Below are 20904 nucleotides of genomic sequence, written 5' to 3'. Positions count from 1 at the left end.
TTTTGCTAGAAACTGGAAGTAAATGCGGAAACCAGCTAAAAATGTCACAAATGACATTTATGTGACTGTGGGACATTACAAACAGTAAAGTTAGCTGGCTATCAAAACTCCAAAACATGACCACAGCATTTTTCATCTGTATGTATAGGGAGGGAGAGATCCATTACATGTTGCAGTCATTACACGTTGCAAGTTAACACTGGGAAAATCTACTGGAACTTCAAGCAGTCATTAAGTTGAAGACTATTTTTAATTAATAATGCTCCTCTTCCTAATTCTAGATACACAACAATACATAACATATAAAACAAGATAAACAAAGCAGTGAACACTAACAAAATAACCCTGCCCATTTTATTCATCCACACAATCGATCCCACCACATACTGACTCAACCCTGTGAGATCAACTCTCCCCTCTACTCCAAAGAGAGAGTGCACGATGTCCTTTGTATTCTTGACTCTCTCATTTGCAGACTGAACTGGACTATGGAAAGAACTATGAGCTGGTTCAGGACTGTCGTCAATACCTTTTTGAAAGGAAATGCCAGAGGTCCTTAACGAGACACTAGTTTGCTGACTCAAGAGGCCAAGTCTGATACATTTTTTATTTATTTTATTTATTTTATTAGATTTATATACCGCCCTTTCCCGAAGGACTCAGGGCGGTTTACAGGGCATTTTAAAATCACATCAATACAAAATACAAAAGTTAAAAAACAATTAAAAAGATTAAATTATCCCTGCAAATAGAACAGTTAAAATTCTCATCCTGGGCCAGAGAGCTCAAAGAGCCAAGTCTTCAGGTCCCGGCGGAATGAACGCAGGTCAGGGGCAGTCCTGAGCTCCACGGGCAGCTGGTTCCAGAGGTCAGGCGCACCCACAGAGAAGGCCCTCCCCCTGGGTGTTATCCGCCGGCAATCTTTTACCGGCGGCACCCTGAGAAGATCCTCCCTGTGCGAGCGCACTGGACGAAGGGAACTTGATGCTGGCAGCAGGTGTTCCCTCAAATATCCCGGACCCAAGCCATTTAGGGCTTTATAGGTCATCATCAGCACCTTGAATCTCACCCGGAGGGCAACTGGAAGCCAATGCAGCTCACGGAGTAGAGGTGTTACATGGGAGTATCGGGAAACCCCCATCACAACTCGTGTGGCCGCATTCTGCACCAGCTGAAGCCTCTGAGTGGTCCTCAAGGGCAGCCCCATGTAGAGAGCGTTGCAGTAGTCTAAACGGGAGGTCACGAGCGCATGAGTGACTGTGCGTAGGGCATCTCGGTCCAGATAGGGTCGTAACTGGCGCACCAGGCGAACCTGGGCAAAAGCCCCCCTCGTCACGGCTCCTATATGATCTTCAAAATTGAGCCGTGAGTCCAGGAGGACGCCCAAGTTGTGAGCCCTATCAACAGGGGGTAACACCTCACCCCCCATCATTAAAGGTGGAATAGTTTGGTTATCCCGTGATGCCGATACGAAAAGCCACTCAGTCTTGGCAGGATTGAGATGAAGCCTGTTTCTCCCCATCCAGACCCGGACCGCCTCCAGGCATTGGGACATCACGGCGAGGGCATCGCTGGGTTGGTTCGGGGTGGAGAAAAAAAGTTGGGTATCATCAGCGTACTGATGATACCCCACCCCGAAACCACGAATGACCTCGCCCAGCGGCTTCATATAGATGTTGAACAGGAGGGGCGAGAGAACTGACCCCTGAGGGACTCCACAAGTGAGAGGCCTCGGGGTGGATCTCTGCCCTCCCGTCAACACTGATTGCGAGCGGCCCAGGAGATAGGAGAACCACCGTAAAACGGTGCCTCCCACTCCCAGCCCCCTGAGATGCCGCAGTAGGATACCATGGTCGATGGTATCGAAAGCCACTGAGAGATCTAATAGGACTAGGACAGAGGAGCAACCCCTGCCCCGAGCCTGCCAGAGATCATTCACCAGCGTGACCAATGCCGTCTCCGTGCTGTGCCCGGGCCTGAAACCCGATTGGTACGGGTCCAGATAATCAGTTTCCTCCAGGAACAGAGGAAGCTGATGCGCCACCACGCTCTCAACAACCTTCGCCAGAAAGCGAAGGTTGGAGACTGGACGATAGTTATTTAAAACAGCCGGGTCCAGGGCAGGCTTTTTGAGGAGGGGTCTCACCACCGCCTCCTTCAAGGCGGCGGGGAAGACACCCTCCTTCAAAGAAGCAGTTATTACTGCCTGGAACCAGCCTCGTGTCCCCTCCCGAGCCGCATAAACCAGCCAGGAGGGGCACGGATCCAACAAACAAGTGGTAGAGCTCAGCCTCCCCATGATCCTGTCCACATCATCAGGGGAAACAGGATCGAACTCAGTCCAGATAACATGATCAAGACCGTCCGATTCCTCCACATCAGACTCCACCCAGTCAGAGTCCAAACCAGCCTGGATCTGAGCGATTTTGTCTGTCAGATGATGACTAAACTCCTCGGCCCGTCCCTGCAAGGGATCCTCCCTCACCTCCTGGTTAAGAAGGGAGCGAGTCACCCTAAACAACGTGAATTAAACAACTTTCTATGTTTAACTTTTCTTTTTGGGTAGGCTACTGAACTGAAATGAAATTGTAGAAAATTCTAGAAGATGAAGATTATCTAGACTAGAGCCTTGGCAGTATAGGCAGCTGAGCCCAGGGATGGTATTAAAACAGGATTTTTGCTCTCTTATCCAGTTAGGAAGCCCTTGCTAAAAGATCCATAAGATTCATTTACCAGTACATATAGCAGAGTGAGCATCCTCTGTCACAGTTTCCTTCCTCTGAAGTAGCTTGTCCTGGAAACAAAGATCATCCCAACCCTCAAGGCTTTCCAATCCCTTTGGAGAATTAAATGCAACCACTGGTGCCAACATTCTATGAATGTGGTATTATTACTTTTACTGCTTAATTGCCAATTGCATTATTTAATTATTATAGTGATTTTGCATTGCATTGTATATTGGAAGCTCAGTAAGTCATGTAGAGGGCAGTAAGATTTCAGATAGTAAAAAATCTTATAAATAAATAAGTACAAAAGAACGAAATAAGTAGTTGAAGACATCACACTCCTGGTGTGCCTGCAAGCTCTTTACCCTTCCCTCTTGCCTTTTACATCACAAAATAATACATACATGCATATATTCATACATAGATAATTAGAATATGGTGGATAAATTCATTAAATCTTGTTCATAAACAGTAATGATTTCTATGATGGACAAAGGGTGAAACCATCATAATATTAATGTCTAGTTCAACCTGTTTTATGCTATTATTTAAATCTCTCTAAAATTCATAAACAGAATTAATCATTGTTATCCTAATGGGACTCTCAGCACTAATCAGGTACCTTGAAGTATTGCCACTCCTTGTATTCATTTAAATTGCAATGTGTAATCATAACTTTGGATCCATCAGGTCCTTTAATCAAGCATTGGTCATACTGCATGAGTTGGTTAGCTTCATTAATTCTGAAGAGCTAAAATAAATATTAAAAACAATGCATATTTTGTTCTAATAACTAAAAAATGTTAACATATAAAAGCTTATAAATATAATTAAATACGCATTGGCAAAAATAATTATAACAAAAAATTTAGAAAGCTATATGCTAAATATTACCAATTGAGGATAGATTTGAAAGTGTATCTATCTATTCCTAGCTAAGAACCTTAACTACTATAGTACACATATACTACACATTTCATGCGTATTTAGAATGCATGAAACAAGCACAATTGCAATACTTAGAATCTATAATTTGATACACACAATTGAAATAACTTGGATATGCATTGATCAATATATTTTATGGATCAACATTTTATTAATATTCAGAAAACCTTTGCATTCTTCTGAATATTAAACTGCAACTTCTGCATTTCAGCTTCTGCATTCAGAAACTTTCAGAATGAAAATTTGTTTGAAAGACTAAAAGAGAAGGGTACATAGAAACTGAACTGTTAAATCTTAAGTGCACCCAAATATAGAGTGAGAATATTATTCCTGTTTTCATGGCATGAAAATAAAAATATCAACTGCTTTAGTTTATTTGTCAAAATCATATAAACTGAAGCAGAATTACAGCCATAATCCCTTTACATATAGACAGCTTTTCTGTATATATTACATTCAAAGCAGATTTTTTTTAAAGAAACAATTTCAAATAAATAAAAAAGAGATTACAGTATATATAGTATTTATTGGGGCAAGGCATATGGAAGAGTAATAACTTTTATGATACACACATATACACACACAAGTAAGAAAATAAATCTGTGATATGATGTTTATATCACAAAAATGTCTCTTGGATTGGGAAGGAAGGCAGTTCCAATCTAAAAATCATAAGCAATTTATTTAATATTTTGGCTCACAACTGAAAACATTATCTGAGTCTACTTACTTGATTTCCTCCCATTCTATGGCATGGACCAAGTTCCACAAAGCCTCCATTGGTATGACCCATGCTATCTATGCAGTATGCTGTTTCAAAACCTCTAATCTGAAACATATTTATGATTTGTACTACTGTTACAATATAGTAAATTAATAATAAATAGAAATAATATGGAAAACTATTATTTGTAATCCACAACAAAACAGCTTAATATAACCCATGCATATATAAAGGTAAATAGCATATGAAATAACAAAATATTCAAAGTAAACCCTATAAATCTTCTTATAATTAATGCATGTTGTGTTCACTCTCAAAGGAACTTCAGATATGAGGAACCTAAGGATCTCCAGATATTGGTGAACTATAGCCACATTTTTTCTTTGTGGAGCCCAGTAGAAGCTGCTGAACTGTAGTTTACCAATATCTAGAGATCACAAGTTCTTTAGCCCTGAATTGTGGAACACTAAAATGAAAAACAAAGAGAATTTGTGCATATACCTAATCTTGTTTTCAACTCAATTATCAGCACAGAGAATCTTCCCTTTATGAATTCCACTGATTGTTTAAAGCATGATTTCCCAATAAATGGGATACATAAATGAATCTGTCCTAATATTCTCTACCATTGCCACAAACTGTATTATATATTAAAGATTATTTCACAACAGCAGCCACAATAATGAATGAAAGGTAATGAAATATATTGAAAATATCTGTTCCATGAGAATAAGAATTCTTTTTGTTAGAGGCAAAGAACAAGGAGGTTTTTTTCAAATAAGTAATCTACAGGCAATATGTTAATGATATGTGATATCATACTATTTAAGTAAAGCAAAAATGTAATTCCCCTAAATCATTTTCAGTAACTATTGCTAATTCTCTATACTTGGCAGTTGTCAGTGGCCAATTATTTGAATGGCAGTGAATGGCAAAATAGCCTTGGCAATAATTGCAATAACTTTACTTTTATTTATTTTTATTTATTTTAATCCCATTTTTATCCCGCCCTTCTCCGAAGACTCAGGGCAGCTTACAATCTAAGCACAAATTAAATGTGCTTAGCAATAGCCTTCATTCTATGTATATGCCTGCTTATTAGGGCTTTCGCCCCCCCCCCCAGCGGCATTATTACAAAGTCAGCTTATTGCCCCCAACAATCTGGGTCCTCATTTTACCTACCTCGGAAGGATGGAAGGCTGAGTCAACCTTGAACCTGGTGGGATGCGAACCTGCAATAATTGCAGGCAGCTGGTGTTACTTACCCAATGCTCCACCAAGGCTTTAAAATCTTCCAGATTTTTATCGTTTTTTCCTATTTTTTTTAAGAAACAGCATTTTGCTCTATTTGTCTCAATCTTTATCAATCTCATAAATGAGTATCATTATGAATAAACCACTGCTTTACGTACCCTTCTCTTTGCCATCTAAATTCAATTTCATAAAGACAATACTTACTTTAACTGCCGTTGGCTTATTTATTACACATGCTGATCACAAAACTGTCCTTTGGAAAAAACACAAGGGCCATTCTATCTGTAACAATTAGTTTAAAATGTAGGTGTTTTCATTTTTATAGTACCTAACCCTAGGAAACAATTTTCTATTCATACAATTAATACTAACATTTTGATTCTCTTCCAGATCATAATGCCTAAACTCTGATGTTAATATATGAATATCTGCTACTTTTTGCAATGGTTTACAAAAAAAATCTAAATTTTCAGTTTCAGCTCAGACAACAATATGGCATATGTATCGCTAGTTGGTTGGCAACTACTACCTGGAAAACTAGCCCTATTTTCTGAAAAACTGGTTTTGTTCAGAAGGCCTTAATTTAATTAAATATGGTTTAATATATGATCTAATATGGTTCCAACAGTTTAAATACTTTTTACATATAAGACACCTATTTCTTACAGGATTCCCCTATGCTCCTAATCCAATATACATTCTTAGACAAGGCTAGCTCAGGAGATTATTAAATATTGACTTAGTTGAAAGAACAGTTACCTCTCCCCACTCCACATTTCTAGGTGGTAGAGGATAATGAGAAGTTATATCATAGGCTATTTCTTCCATAAACCATTTAAAGCTTTTGCATTTGTGATCTTCACGAAAATTCTTCAGGTCTGATATGTCCCCATAAGCTAGTGCTTTTGTTTCAGGACGACTAGCATAGAAATAATCTTTGAATTCATCCCACCAGACCTCAACAACACGGACATAGTTCTGTAAAACACACAAAATTAATGCATACATTTTAAAAAATGGAAAGCAACTACAGATAGTCCTCAACATACAACAGTTCATTTAGTGAACTGTTCATCTGAAGTTACAACAGCGCCAATAAAAATGACTTATGGCAGTTTTTCACACTTACAACCATTGCAGCATCCCCATGGTCATGTGATCAAAATTCAGACACTTGGCAACTGACTCATATTTATGACAGTTGCAGTGTCTCCTGGGTACAGGTAACTCCCCTTTTGCCACCTTCTGACAAGTGGAGAGTTAGATTCTCTTAACAACTGTGTTACTAATTTAACACCCTGTAGTGATTTACTTAACTGTGGCAAGAAAAGGAATAAAATGGAGGAAAATTCACTTTAAAAATGTCTCACTTAGGAACAGAAATTTTGGGCTCAATTGTGGTCATATCTTTCTTGAATAATTTTATTCTTCTCTCTCATTCAGGAAAGGATATTATGAATGAAAAGAATGTCAATTTATATCTCCAGTGGCTCAAAGTGGATTTAAAGTAGTTCGCTCTATGAACTTAGGACTGGTATAAAGAAGGTTTAATCCAGTTACGTCTACTGTAACAATGTGAAAGTTGCAATCAAAAAAATATTGTCCTATTATCAATTTACAGTAAGGAATTATATCGAAAACTTTTTATGTATCTTTGTTTAATAAACTAGGGTTGGTGAAGCTTTTTACAGTTTAAAGACTGCATTTAGAACTTCACTGTCAAGTCAGCAGTACAATTTAGGTGGATTTCCAGAGAATGCAAAAAAAATGCCTGGGATCACTGAATGCTCACCTATTAACTAAATAGGGATAGATAATTAGAAAACATTTACAAGGATGTGCAAAATTGTCCAATTGCAGGATTCAAATTAGGTTTAATTTAATTTGATCTTACGGTCAGAGGCTGTCTATTCAATCTAGATCTGTTTAGCAATATATCTGAATAGTCAAATAGGAATTTTTGCATTCCTATTCATTTCTGGGGTGGAGGGGATGCAGTGCGTGGTCTGCACTCTGGTGGTTTGAGCCCGGCTCTGTGAGATGGAATTTGCTCCTGTAGCTTGATCCCTAGTTCCTGCCCACCCAGCAGTTCAAAACATGCAATATTGCAAGTAGATAAATGGTAGGAATTTATCTACTTGGGAAAAACTTAGCTGAGTTCACGTGTGCAGAGAGTGGAAGCCATGCTGGACCTGGCCAGATGTAAGGAATTGTGACCCAAGGCAAAACTGGTGGAGGAACCTGGAAAAGCTATCAGCCCATGTACTGCTAACTAATTGGTGTAAAGCCCCCAGCGGTGCACCAAGGATAGACACGCAAGTGCCAAACAGAATCAACTAGCAGTCTAGACTGTCAGGACTGCATTGTGTGTCTAGCATGTGTCAATTGTATGCAATACATTAAATAAGTAAATAAATCTAATGGGAACCTATAGAGCTTTAATTTAATTCAATTATTAATATGAAATGATATAAAATATTTACATTTATTAATATTTTAGGGACATAAGTATTACCTTTAAAGTAGGAGATGATCCAACATAAGCTGGAGGTGGATTCCCTTGCCATCCCTGGAGACGATATATGTGGCCAACACGAGAACAAGGCACAAACAGTAGCTGTCCTCCACACTGCCAAATCTGAATATACAAGGAGATTTTACCAAGTTAACATTATATAGAAAGAATTTAATTGAAATGCACTTTCAGCATTACTACCAAAATGACCAAAGAAATATGTCTTCCATAGTTAAATCTAACGAGCAGTTACATTTTATCTGGAAGAAAAAATATATAATAGTGTTCAATATTAATAAAATAGTCAACACTATAACAACTGGATTTATGCCAAATTATGAAGTAATGTCTAGAAGTTATTTTAGAGACTCACTTCATTTTGTAGTCTTATATTAAACCCCAAAACTAATGTAAATCTGAACCATATTATTTTTTCAGACCATAGTAAAATGCTCATTAGGTTTCAAATTGATGTATTCATTTTTAGCATACTAAAGAAATACAATTTGTGATTTTATTATTAGGATTTTGTTGGATTCTTTTACTGAAATAAACCTAGATGTGGCTAGAGACTTGGAAGATATTATATCAGTACTGTTTTTTGTTACTAAAATCTTGATATTATTCTGAACAGCTTAATAGAATAGATAATTTTACATTTTTAATATTTTTGTATCTGTGTAGGCTTACTCAGAAATATTGTTCCACTTCATATATGGATTTCTGCTTTTATGCATTTTGGTATTATTTCATCAAAAAGATTACCTAATAACAAACTACAACAGTTGTGTTGAAATTGAAAGCCTTCTATCTAGCAAACAATTGTAATTCACTTTGTAAAAATCTAGGTACAACTTTCAGGGCCACAGAAGTGGTTCAATTTGACTCCTGATTTGGTTAAATCAAATATATATACAATGCACAGCATTATTCAACCTGACCTTGTTCAAACTTCAAAATTACAAAGTGGTTATTGAAAAAAGGTGCCATATTTTAAGTCTCTTATTATATATGAGTTCTCCAACTTCATCTACTATAAGGTTCTGCCTTAGCTAGCACTCCCAAGGAAGCAGAACTCCTGAAACTGGCATCATTTCAAAAGGAATTTTTATTATTATTATTATTATTATTATTATTATTATTATTATTATTATTATTATTATTATTATTATTATTATTTTATTTATTTATTAAATTTATATACCGCCCTTCTCCCCAGGGACTCAGGGCGGTGAACAGGGCACATATAAATAACAAATACAAAAATTAAAAAGAGAATTAAATAATCGCCCAATAAAACAATACAGTATAAAAACCAATTAAAAACCCTAAAATCCCCCCATCAGGCCAGGCCAGCTTGTTCGAATAAGTGGGTCTTCAGACCGCGTCGGAAGGAGCGAAGGTCCGGTGCCGTCCGGAGCTCAACCGGCAGCTGGTTCCATAAGGCCGGAGTGCCCACAGAGAAGGCCCTCCCCCTGGGGGCCGCCAGCCTACATTCTCTGACCGGAGGCACCCTGAGGAGGCCCACTCTGTGGGAACGCACAGGGCGGAGGGAAGTTGACGCCGGCAGCAGGTGGTCCCCAAGGTACTCCGGACCCATGCCATGTAAAGACCATAACTAGAACCTTGAACCTCACCCGGAAGACAACTGGTAACCAATGTAGCTCACGGAGCAAAGGTGTAACATGGGAGTGTACCGGGAAACTCCCAAGACAACTCTCGCAGCCGCATTCTGTACCAGTTGGAGCCTCCGAGTGGTCTTCAAGGGAAGCCCCATGTAAAGAGCATTGCAGTAGTCCAGACGAGAGGTCCTGAGCGCATGAGTGACCGTACACAGGGCATCCTGGTCTAGATAGGGCCGCAACTGGTGCACCAGGCGAACCTGGGCGAAAGCCCCCCTAGTCACGGCCACTATATGGTCTTCCAGAGTAAGCCGTGAATCTAGGAGGACTCCCAAGTTGCGAGCCCTATCTACGGGGGATAAAAGCTCACCCCCCATAGAAAGAGATGGAATATTTTGAATGTCCCGGGATGCCGGAATGCACAGCCACTCAGTCTTGTCAGGGTTGAGCTGAAGGCTGTTCCTCCCCATCCAGACCCGAACCGCCTCCAGGCAACGGGACATCACGTCGAGGGCATCACTGGGGTGGTTTGGGGTCGAAATAAAAAGCTGGGTATCATCGGCGTACTGATGATACCCAACTCCAAAACCACGAATGATCTCACCCAGCGGTTTCATATAGATGTTGAACAGAAGAGGCGAGAGGACCGACCCCTGAGGAACTCCACAAACGAGAGCCCTTGGGGTCGACCTTTGCCCCCCCTGCCAACACCGACTGCGAGCGTCCCAGGAGATAGGAGAACCACCGAAGAACTGTGCCTCCCACTCCCAATACCCTGAGACGCCGCAGCAGGATACCATGGTTGATGGTATCGAAAGCCGCTGAGAGGTCTAATAGGACTAAGACAGAGAAATATCCCCTGTCCCGGGCCCTCCAGAGATCATTCACCAGAGCGACCAATGCCGTCTCTGTGCTGTACCCGGGCCTGAAACCCGATTGGGACGGGTCTAGATAATCCGCTTCATCCAGGACCAGGGGGAGCTGATGCGCCACCACACTCTCAACAACCTTCGCAAGAAAGCGAAGGTTGGACACCGGACGAAAGTTATTCAATACAGCTGGGTCCAGGGTGGGCTTCTTGAGGAGAGGTCTCACCACCGCCTCCTTCAAGACGGTGGGGAAATTACCCTCACTCAGAGAAGCCGATATAACCGCCTGGAACCAGCCTCGTGTCCCCTCCCGAGCTGCATAGACCAGCCAAGAAGGGCACGGGTCCAATAAACATGTGGTGGAGCTCAACCTCCCCATAATCCTGTCCACTTCCTCAGGGGTCACAGAATCAAACTCCTCCCAGATAACATCGACAAGACCGCCCGTGTCCTGATCATCGGACTCTGCCCAGTTGGAGTCCACACCGGTCGGAATCCGAGCATCCAACAGATGTTGACCAAACTCCTCGGCACAACCCTGCAAGGGTTCCTCCCTCACCTCCTGATTAAGGAGGGAGCGGGTCACCCTGAACAGGGCGGCCGGGCGATTATCTGCGGACGCGATGAGGGCAGACAAGTAATTACACCTCGCCACCCTCATCGCTGCGAGATAAGACCTAATATGGGTTCTTAGTCGCAACCGGTCAGATTCGGATCAGCTGGACCTCCAACAGCTCTCTAGGCCCCGTCTCCGGCGCTTCATCTCCCGGAGCTGCGCAGTGAACCATGGAGCTCGATGGGATCTGCACCGGGTCAGGGGCCGCAAGGGTACAACTTGGTCAAGTGCCTCAGTGGCCGCCCTTTCCCAGGCTTCCACTAGGGCATCCGCTGAGTTGTGAGCAACGGAGGCAGGTGGGGACCCCAGCGCTGCCTGGAACCTATCCAGTAAGCGCCTGGGGTGGTACCATCTAATTGGCTCCGTACCCCCACGGCAGGGGGTGGCAAAGCGGAAGACCAGCCGCAGGAGGTGGTGATCAGTCCATGACAGGGGCATGATAATTGGAGAGCCCCCACCAAGATCATCAAACCACCGTCCAGATAAAAAAACCAAGTCAAGGGTGTGGCCTCCCTCATGAGTTGGTTCAGAAATTACCTGCGTCAGGTCCATGGCCGTCATGGAAGCCATGAACTCCCGAGCTAACTCAGATGAACCTCCAAGGGATGGTAGATTGAAGTCTCTCAAGATTATGAGCTTGGGGAACTCAACCACCAGCCCAGAGAGGACATCGAGTAGCTCAGGCAGGGCTGCCGCTGCGCGACTAGGCGAAAGGTACACCAGCAAGCCCAACTGCGCCCCTGGACCAAATCTCAAAAAGAGCGACTCACACCCGACTATCTGGGGAACGGTGGTCTCCCGCGGACATAAGGTCTCCCTAATAACTACCGCCACTCCCCCGCCCCTACCATGAGCCCGAGGCCGGTGTAGCACCCGGAAGCCTGGTGGGCAAAGATCGACCAAAGGAACACCAGCCTCTGGGCCCAACCAAGTCTCTGTGATGCAAGCCAGGTCCGCATGCTCACCCTCAACTAAATCCCGAACGAGGGGAGCTTTATTAACCATGGACCTGGCATTCAGGTACACCAGCCGGAGCTCAGGAGGCTGCACATCCTCGCTCCCGGGACCCTGGGGAAGAAACAGAGGGTCGGAGCGCCTCACCGCTTGTAAGTAGCGGAGACGACCCTCCCGGTAACGATATGGCCCTCTGTTCATGCGCCTGCTGCCATTCCCCAACGTCGTGGGAATAGGTAGTCCCACGACCCGCTCATGAGCCCCGGAGGCAACCACACCCCGCTCTCCCCCCACGCGATCAGATCCAGGCCTGGCCTGAGCAGCGGTTGATAGACCACCCCCCATAGCCGAACAACCACAACCCACTCCCACCCCCCTCCCTAATCCCTTAAAAAATTTTACTAACAAATTAACCAGGGGCCTCTTATTAAATTTATATTGGAGGCCCCTGCCCCTACCCAGCCATCTCTCAGGGTCCCAATAATTGGGCCCTTCATCGAGGTTGGAGGTGGTAAAAAAGGCGGGTCGCACCCAGGAGAGGGCGAACAAGTCCATGCCGGTATACCGATACATGTTAGTCCTAGAGAGTCCAGAGAGGCAGTCTCGTAATTGATGAATTCAAAAGGAGGATCGAATCATAGGAGGTGAATATCTGGACCATCACCCAGCTTCACTGCCACTCAGCTGGGTGCCCCCAGGAACAGGCCACACCCATCCTCTCACGACGGGTTACAACTCTGTTCCCGGGGGTGGTCCAAGATATGCACCCTGGGTGAAGCACACCTCATAGAGCTCCCACCTTTATGGGGGTGCAGATGTAAATACAAGCCACTATCCCACCATGGCTATACCCAGGTCCATCCTATGGGGGAAGGGGAGGCAGGCAAAAAGTCAGTAAACAGGAAGACAAATATCCAGGCAGAGGGGCTGGTCAAGCCAAGATGGTAAATCATAGTCTGATAGAGGCTGACCACTCCAGTTGTCCCCATAGTTCCCTCGCACACTGTCATTTTGGAATCATTCCTGGCTGTAACTCCATAGGCCCCCAAATTGGGCCATCCAGAGCGCAGCCCCCAGGTCTTCAAGGAGGGAGGGAGAAAGAGCAAGGAGCCAGGGCAAATGGCGGGCCCCACCTTCACAGGACCCGCTGCCCAAACTGCTGCCGCTGCCAGCCACAATGCTGCTGTCGCCGTCGCCGGAGACGCCCTTGCTGCTGGTAGAACGGGCGAAAGGGTCCAAAAAAACGCCGTCAATCACCAGCGGCCCAACAGGTAGCGAGGACGCCATCGTCGCCGCCGCCGAAAGCGGCTCGAAAAACACCACCATCGCCATCGCCTCCGCCGAGATGAACCGCGGACACCCTCTCCGTCGCCGAAAATGGCCCGGAGACACCGCCGCCGCCGAGAGTAGTCCGAGGCGGCCCGAAGCGACATGAGAACGCCGCCGCTGCCGTCGCCACCGCAGCCAGGATGATCCGCGGACGTCCCCTTCACCGTAGAACGGCCCAAAGACGCCGCCACAAACGGCCCGGAGACGCCGCCGTTGCACCGCTGCCAAAGCGGCCCAGGCAACCCAAAAAGGCAGAAAACACCGGCGCCGGCAACAAACGGCCCAAGAACGACCGAAAACGGCACGGAGACCCGGAGACGCCGAAAAGCAGCAGACAGGAAGGCAAAGACGAGCGAGGAAAACAGACGAGCGAGGGAAACAGATGGAGACAGCAACCAGCAAATGGAAACAGCCGGCATGGTATAAACTCCTCTGTCTACCTAATTGTCTGCCTTAGAGCCTAGTAACCCTAACCCTCCACATGGAGGGCCCAAAGGGACCCCCGAGGGGCTCCTAAGGAACGCCTAACAGCTGGGACTCACGGAGCTCAGCCCAACACGTCCGCCATCTTGAAGAGCAGGAAATGCTCAATCTATTCTCCAAACTAGGATAGTTTGATAGTAATAACAGAATAGCAAGACAAGATATAACAGAATAGCAAGACAAGATATAAATAATTCCAGTGCAAAATGGTACATTAAAACTCTCCTTTCAAACCCCTCTCCAGTGCCGAACTGTACAGTTTGATTTCAGCCAATCCATAGGTACAACGTTTTTATGAGAACCAGAGTGATAAACCGTAGTTCACAGGCGTTTCACTTTCTTCCCGGCCTCTTCCCAGTGGAGTAGAGTTAAGACATATGGCCCAGGCACTTTTCTCTTCTCTTTCACACCCAGAGAGATGCATCAAAGGTGAAAAGAACAAAACAAAGGAAATACATCCCAGAGCCCACAGAGCTTCACCTCCCCGAAGAGCGAAACCTAACCCTCCTTAAAAGGAGAGGTCCACCTGGAGAAATAGAAAAGAATAAAATGGGGAGAAAAAGAAATGAGAAGTGAATCAGGCTTGTCCGGATAACATGCATGAAAGAGTTTGAGCAATCTTGGAGCTCTAGCATGCTTTTTATAGACCTACTCATTCTGGGGTGCTGGGAGATCCTTCCAAGCGTAGCTAGATACTGGGGCCTCCATGGTGTCTTCAAAATATTGCTCACCTGTCATAGGCTATAGAGGCGAGGTATCTTAGGTTGTAGCAAACTGCAATGAAATACAGGGTGGATCTGCCTTAATGCCTTGGGAAGTTCCAGTTCTACTGTAACTGGGTTTATGACGCATTTGATGGGGAAGGGACGCACAAATTTTGGTCCTAACTTTTTGGAGGGTTATAGTGACTGCAGAAATCTAGTAGACAGGTATACCCTGTTCCCAATGTGGAAAGGTTTAGGTTCCATTCTCTTTTTATCTGCCTGAGTCTTATAGGCTTCTCTGGGCTCACTGAGAGCCTTTCTGACCTTTCTGTTCTGCAGTTGATTCATCATTTCTTAAGGGAACGGATGGTGAGTTCATTGCCTGGCAGTTCAGGCACTGACCACTTGAAAAGGGGTGTACCCCGTGCTAAAGTATACAGCATTGTTATATGCCACTTCAGCAAATGACAAGAGGTCAGTCCAATTGTTTTGTTGGTAGTTGATGAAACATCTTAAGGACTGAGTTCGTTCATTCTGTCCCCCCATTCGAGGATGGTGACTAGAACTCAAGCCCTGTTCCGTGCCTAAGAGGTCCAAGAACACCTTCCAGAAATTTGAGGTGAATTGGACCCCTCTATATGATATTGTATTGTGAGGTAAAGGTAAAGGTTCCCCCGCACATGCATGCTAGTCGTTTCCAAATCTTTTCAAAGCCGAAGAGCCAGTGCTTGTCCGAGGACGTCTCCGTGGTCATGTGGCCGGCATGACTAGACGCCAAAGGCGCACAGAATGCTGTTACCTTCCCACCACAGTGGTCCCTATTTTTCTACTTGCATTTTTACGTGCTTTCGAACTGCTAGGTTGGCAGAAGCTGGGACAAATAACAGGTGCTCACCCCATGCAATTGATAGATATGTTGGAGGAACAGTTTTATTAAGAGTTTTGGCAGTTGGGATCTTCTGGTATGGGATAAAGTGGACCTGCTTTGAAAACATGTCAGTCACTGTCTAAATGAGTGTTTTCTGCTCTTTCTGGCAGTTCTATGATGAAATCCATAGAGATCCCTCTCAGAGTGCTGAAGGATTTGCTACCAACTGCAAAAGGCCAGGAGTTTTTTGTTGTCTTCATTTTGCTGCTGCACAAGTGGTGCAGCTGGCCACATAGCTTTCAATGTCCTTTTTTAAAGATGGCCACCAGAATTGCCTCCTCAATAAATGTAGGGTTTTTACAAATTCGAAGTGTCCCGCAAGTTTTGAATCAAGGGAAACTTGCATTGTTTTCAGTCTTTTGGTGGTGGGAATGTACAGCTTCCCACCTATCCATGCTAATCCATCCCACATCAAGCAGAGGTTTTTGTGGCTTAGGAACCACTTGTCTTTTTCTAGGGCTTGTTTAAGCGCAATCATAGTGGCGTTGTCTAGCGGTGAGGTGTCTTTTGCCTGTGCCCTGGTAATTACTGAAGATGCTATTTGCTATGCAGAGAGTAGAGGCTTAATTACTCTGCTTTTATGCTGTTATATTGTGGCATCCTTGATAAAGCGTAGCCAGAAAGCTTTTTCCTAATGGCAAGTAGTGGAGAGTAAAATTGTACTGATGAAAATGTTGGGCACACCGTGCTTGTTTGGGAGACAATTTTCTGGGGTCTTGGGAGCCTCTAAGTTTTTATGATCAGTCCAAACTTGGAAAGTGATTTTGCTCCCTTCCAGGAGCAAAATCTCCAGGTGAAGAAAGCCCACTGCACTGCATAAGCTTCCTTCTCCCAGACCGCCCAGCAGGTTCAGTCTCTAACAACGTTTTTGAAGTGTAAGTGCAGGGCTGTAATTGGTCCTTTACATTCTCTTAGATAAGTACTTCACCCACTGCTACATCGCTGGTATTGGTCTGAATTATGAATGGTTTCTCTGGATTGGGTGTCTTAGCACTGGCTCTCCTGAGAAGTTTCTTTAGCTTTTCAAAGGCAGCTTGGCATAGTACATTTCAGGGGCTGGCTGGGCTTTGGCTTATCCACTCCCTTAGTCTTTAATAGATTTGTGATAGGGAGCGCAATCTTGTGTGAAGGAGGGGATAAATTGCCGATAGAAATTCACAAAGCTCAGGAAGCTCTGTAATTGCTTTCTGGTGCAGGGGGAACCCACTCCAAGATGGCCCACACTTTTTCCGGATCCATCTCTACCCTCTCGTGCGAGATCTGGTAGCCTAGGTAGTGGATTTTTTCCTTGTGAACCCGCACTTTGACAATTTTGCATATACCATAGCTACACGGGGTTTGTTTAGGACTGCCCTGACTGGTTTCATATGTCAGTTTTCATTTTGGTATAAATTAATATATTGTCCAGGTACACCAAAACTCCCTTATATCCTCATGGAGCACTTCATTGATCAGTTGCATGAATACAGGGGGGGGGGAGAACCTAGACCAAATGGGAGAACCTTAGATTGGAAGCAACCAAAGAGGGAAGTTGAAAGCAGTTTTTCACTCATCCCCTTCCTTGATTCTGACTCAGTAGTACGCTTCTTGCAGGTCTAACTTAGAAAATATTCTTCCGTTTGAGAGATTGGCCAGAATATCTTTCATGAGGGGCAAGGGATATACATTTTCCACGCACATCATGTTTAAACCCCTATAATCCATGCAGAGATGAAGAGACCCATCTTTCTTCTCTTGAAACAATACGGGTGCAGCCTTCCAGGGTCTGGCCAACTGGATGAAGCCACAGGCCAGATTTTTATCTATGAACCGGTGCAGTTCGTCTAATTCCCTGGGAGTCATCGAATATAGCCTTGGTTTTGGCAGTTTAGCTCCCAGGACGATTTCAATGGCACAGTCTGTGGGTTGTTGGTGGTGGGGAATCCATCCCTACTCCTCTTGCTGAAAACCTCAGCTAGATTGTATACTCTCTAGGTATGTTGTCCAAGGTTTCACCGCTCAATGCAGTCATTACCTCTCAGGCTGGTTCCTTCTTTGGGCGGTTGTGCTTATTTGGTAAGGGAGTTTTCCCTTTAGGGAATTTCAAGCATCCTTCTCTCTAATACATTAGCGGGTTCTATTTCTTCAGCCAGGTCAACCTCAAGATGAGAGGCCATTCCATGTCAGGTGCCACTATGAAGGTTAGAGTCTCTGAGTGGCCTCCCATGACTAGTCCGAGTGGTTTTGTGGCAAAATTCGTTGGGATGCTCCCTGCAATGGACCCATAGAATTGGCAACATGCAATTTTCCTACCAAGGTTGGGCTGATTAGGCACCTGGTGCAACCCAAGTAGGACATTTAGAGCCACCTTTTCTTTCTTGTCCAGGATTAACAGATCTATGGGCATTGTCTCACTTACCAAGGCATCATCATCGTAGTTGCTTTCGGACATCCCCGGTCCGTCCTCTGGCAGGGTCAGAGTCCCCCTCCTTATTTTGGGGTTGGACAGAACTCTACAATTTCCGTGATCTCCAGGGCCATGTCCTTTTGTAGTTTTCATTTGGCTTCCCTCCAGACAGTTGGTCTCCCTTCTTGGCAGGGGTTTTCATGCAGCACTCCAGAGCAAGATGGCTTTCCTTGCCACATTTGAAGAAAGCAATTGAACGCAGTTGAGCTGCCATGGATTTGGTTGCCACTCCTTTCTTTTCCAGTGGAGATCGCTTCCAAACCCTGCCTGACCAGTACTTGCTGCGATTCTGGTTGATCTACACTTCTTCAGCCAGGATGTACCAGTCATGTAGGCAGGCTGGGGCTCTAGAACATGGGCAAGGAAGAATCCCAATTGCTGGGGATCCCCGTCAAATTTCATCCCAAGAGGACCAATTTTGGCTCGGGATGTGGGGTTCTTTTGCTGGCTGCTTGTGGGACATTCATCCCAAGGGGGGCAGCTTGCTGCAGAGCAGCTGGGGTGGTTACTGCTGTCTCGGTACAGCCACTCTCCCCCACTGCGGCTTCAATAGCTACAGACTTGCTCTTATCACATGTAGCTTCTTCAAGTTGTTCCTTACTTCTCCCTCTGCGCTGCCCAGATTTTACTTTCAGGTCCTGAAAAGCTTCCACCATGAAGTGTATTCCTTGTTTCAGGATCTGGTCAGTTGGATTCTGCTCTCCCTCGGTCTCCTTGTTGTCATAGAGCAGTTCCATTTTGCACCTCCAGCCCTGCTTTTGGCTACCCCAGGTGAAAGTTATCTGTTAGGTCCTTCTGTCTCAGTCTTCCCTTTTTCCCCACACTGACCATCTCGGCTTCGTAGATTCCTCCATGGCAGCTGTCTCCTCCATCCATCTCTTCAGGGTGTTTTGGTGGTGGACTCTTCCCACCATTCAGTCTTGTCCTGCTCACTGCCATGGAGAGACATAGTGTGCACAGTGCCCATGGTAGGATGCCTCTCCAGGTTGATCACTTTGCAGATCTTGCCTAATATAAGGTCCTGCCTCAGCTAGCACTCCCAAGGAAGCAGAACTCCTGAAACTGGCATTGTTTCAAAAGGAACTTTTATTGAGAGATAGGGATAGCAGTATAGCAAGAGAAGGTCTGAATAATTTCCATGCAAAATGGTACATTAAAACTTTCCTTTCAAACCCCTCTCCAGTACCCAACTGTCCAGTTCCATTTTAGCCAATCCACAGGTGCAAAGTTGTTATGAGAACCAGTGATAAACTGCAGTTGACAGGCAGTTCATTTTCTTCCTGGTCTCTTCCCAGCAATGTAGAGATAAGACAGATGGCCCCAGGCACATTCCTCCTCTCTCACATCCAGAGATGCATCAAAGGTGAAAAGAACAAAACAAAGGAAATACATCCCAGAGCCCACAGAGCTTCTCCTTCCCCAAAGAGTGAATCCCCCCTCCTAACAGAATGGCAGTACCCAAAAAATAAAATGAAATGAACAAATAGGTTGAGGGTATGACACTTATGCAAATTTCCTTTTAAGTCAATCTCCCAAAATATTAGGCAAATAAGGCACAAATTCAAGATCAATAAATGTACTATTTTTAAAACTCTTATAGAAAAACAGCTACACTTGGCTTAGAGACCCCCCAAAACCCCAAAACACTTGCTTTACACTATAAAACAAAGCAAAAATAAATTTAAGATTATTCACAATGAAGGATTACATGTGAAAGAGTATTACATAATTGTCTATATAACCTTAAGCAGGTTGCTAGAAAGGAGACTGCATTTAGTTCTTTTATCAATAAAGGTGAATGTGAAAAATGACCTGAAAAATGACCACACATTTACTTGAACAATGGTAATAGACTCTCTGGAATGACTGTTTACCTTGTAGGATATTTCAAAATTTTCACCACCCCAGATTTGTAGACCTGGATCATAGAGACCTAACTCAAAAAAGAAATCACGTTCAATGGCAAATAATCCACCAGCCATCGCAGGCGATCTAGAAGATAAACAAAAAGGGTTTGTATGCAGCATGGCATAAATGGTTATTTTATTAAAGAAACAAGGAATAATTTAGATATGCAGAAATTATAAAGCATTGATTCTGAAGTCACAATAAAATAATTAGAATTTAGGAATACTGAAACAGATTAAATGTTTAATTCTTTCAAGAATTTTAAACAATAACATATGGGGGAAATGCTAGAATGGAACAGTTCCTTTTCAAAGCTTAAAAGGAAAAAAGTATTAGTTTGCTTTATTTTTTACATATGGAGGCGTTATTCACAATGCCAATAGTTTTATCAATTCAAAATAGATTATAAACATGTAAAGGTTAAAAAAAGACCAAGTGACTGGAATGCTTAGCTACTGAAGTTTTTGCTATAAACTATTGAATATAGTGGGATTTGAGAATGGGCAAAAACATTTTTCTGCTAGAGAACCAAAATGTTTAATTAATTAATCAAAGCTTCATAATTTCAATAAAATATTTCAAACTTAATAAATCACAAAGTAAAAAAAACACATCCATTTTTTAAAACTGCGGAAATGATAAAAAAAATTCTTTAGCTAAAAGAAAAGTATCTTTCAGAATAAGCCTGGTTGCATTATTAGTGAAGAATAATTGAATTAAATCAGAACTATAGGCCTATTAATATGGGGACAGGAAAAAGGGACATTCCTTATTCCTTTCCAGGTAGGTATATTTTCTTTTTGAACTTTCATTTTATTGGTGAAAACAAATTAAAAAGAATTGTAAAAATCAACAAAATCAAAATATTTACACCTAAT

The 20904-nt window shown here is 43.6% G+C and overlaps 1 protein-coding gene across 3 annotated transcripts in view; it reads right to left on the bottom strand.

Moving 5' to 3' along the window:
* The window catches only part of GALNT7 (polypeptide N-acetylgalactosaminyltransferase 7), a 128484-nt gene that overhangs the window by 5959 nt on the left and 101621 nt on the right, over positions 1-20904 (bottom strand). For 2 of the 3 annotated variants that reach the window (XM_083367284.1, XM_083367283.1), the window contains exons 7-11: positions 19993-20110; positions 8168-8290; positions 6412-6630; positions 4405-4503; positions 3349-3477 (exon numbers count right to left, since the gene is read on the bottom strand). In XM_083367284.1, the coding sequence (XP_083223410.1) occupies positions 3349-3477; positions 4405-4503; positions 6412-6630; positions 8168-8290; positions 19993-20110 (688 nt within the window). The remainder of the gene's footprint in view (positions 1-3348; positions 3478-4404; positions 4504-6411; positions 6631-8167; positions 8291-19992; positions 20111-20904) is intronic. The other variant, XM_083367285.1, reaches the window with a different exon arrangement.

The sequence above is a fragment of the Vipera ursinii genome, assembly GCF_947247035.1.
Source record: "Vipera ursinii genome assembly, chromosome: 7".
NCBI classification, from domain to species: Eukaryota; Metazoa; Chordata; class Lepidosauria; order Squamata; family Viperidae; genus Vipera; species Vipera ursinii.
This window is presented reverse-complemented; position numbering and strand designations above follow the sequence as displayed.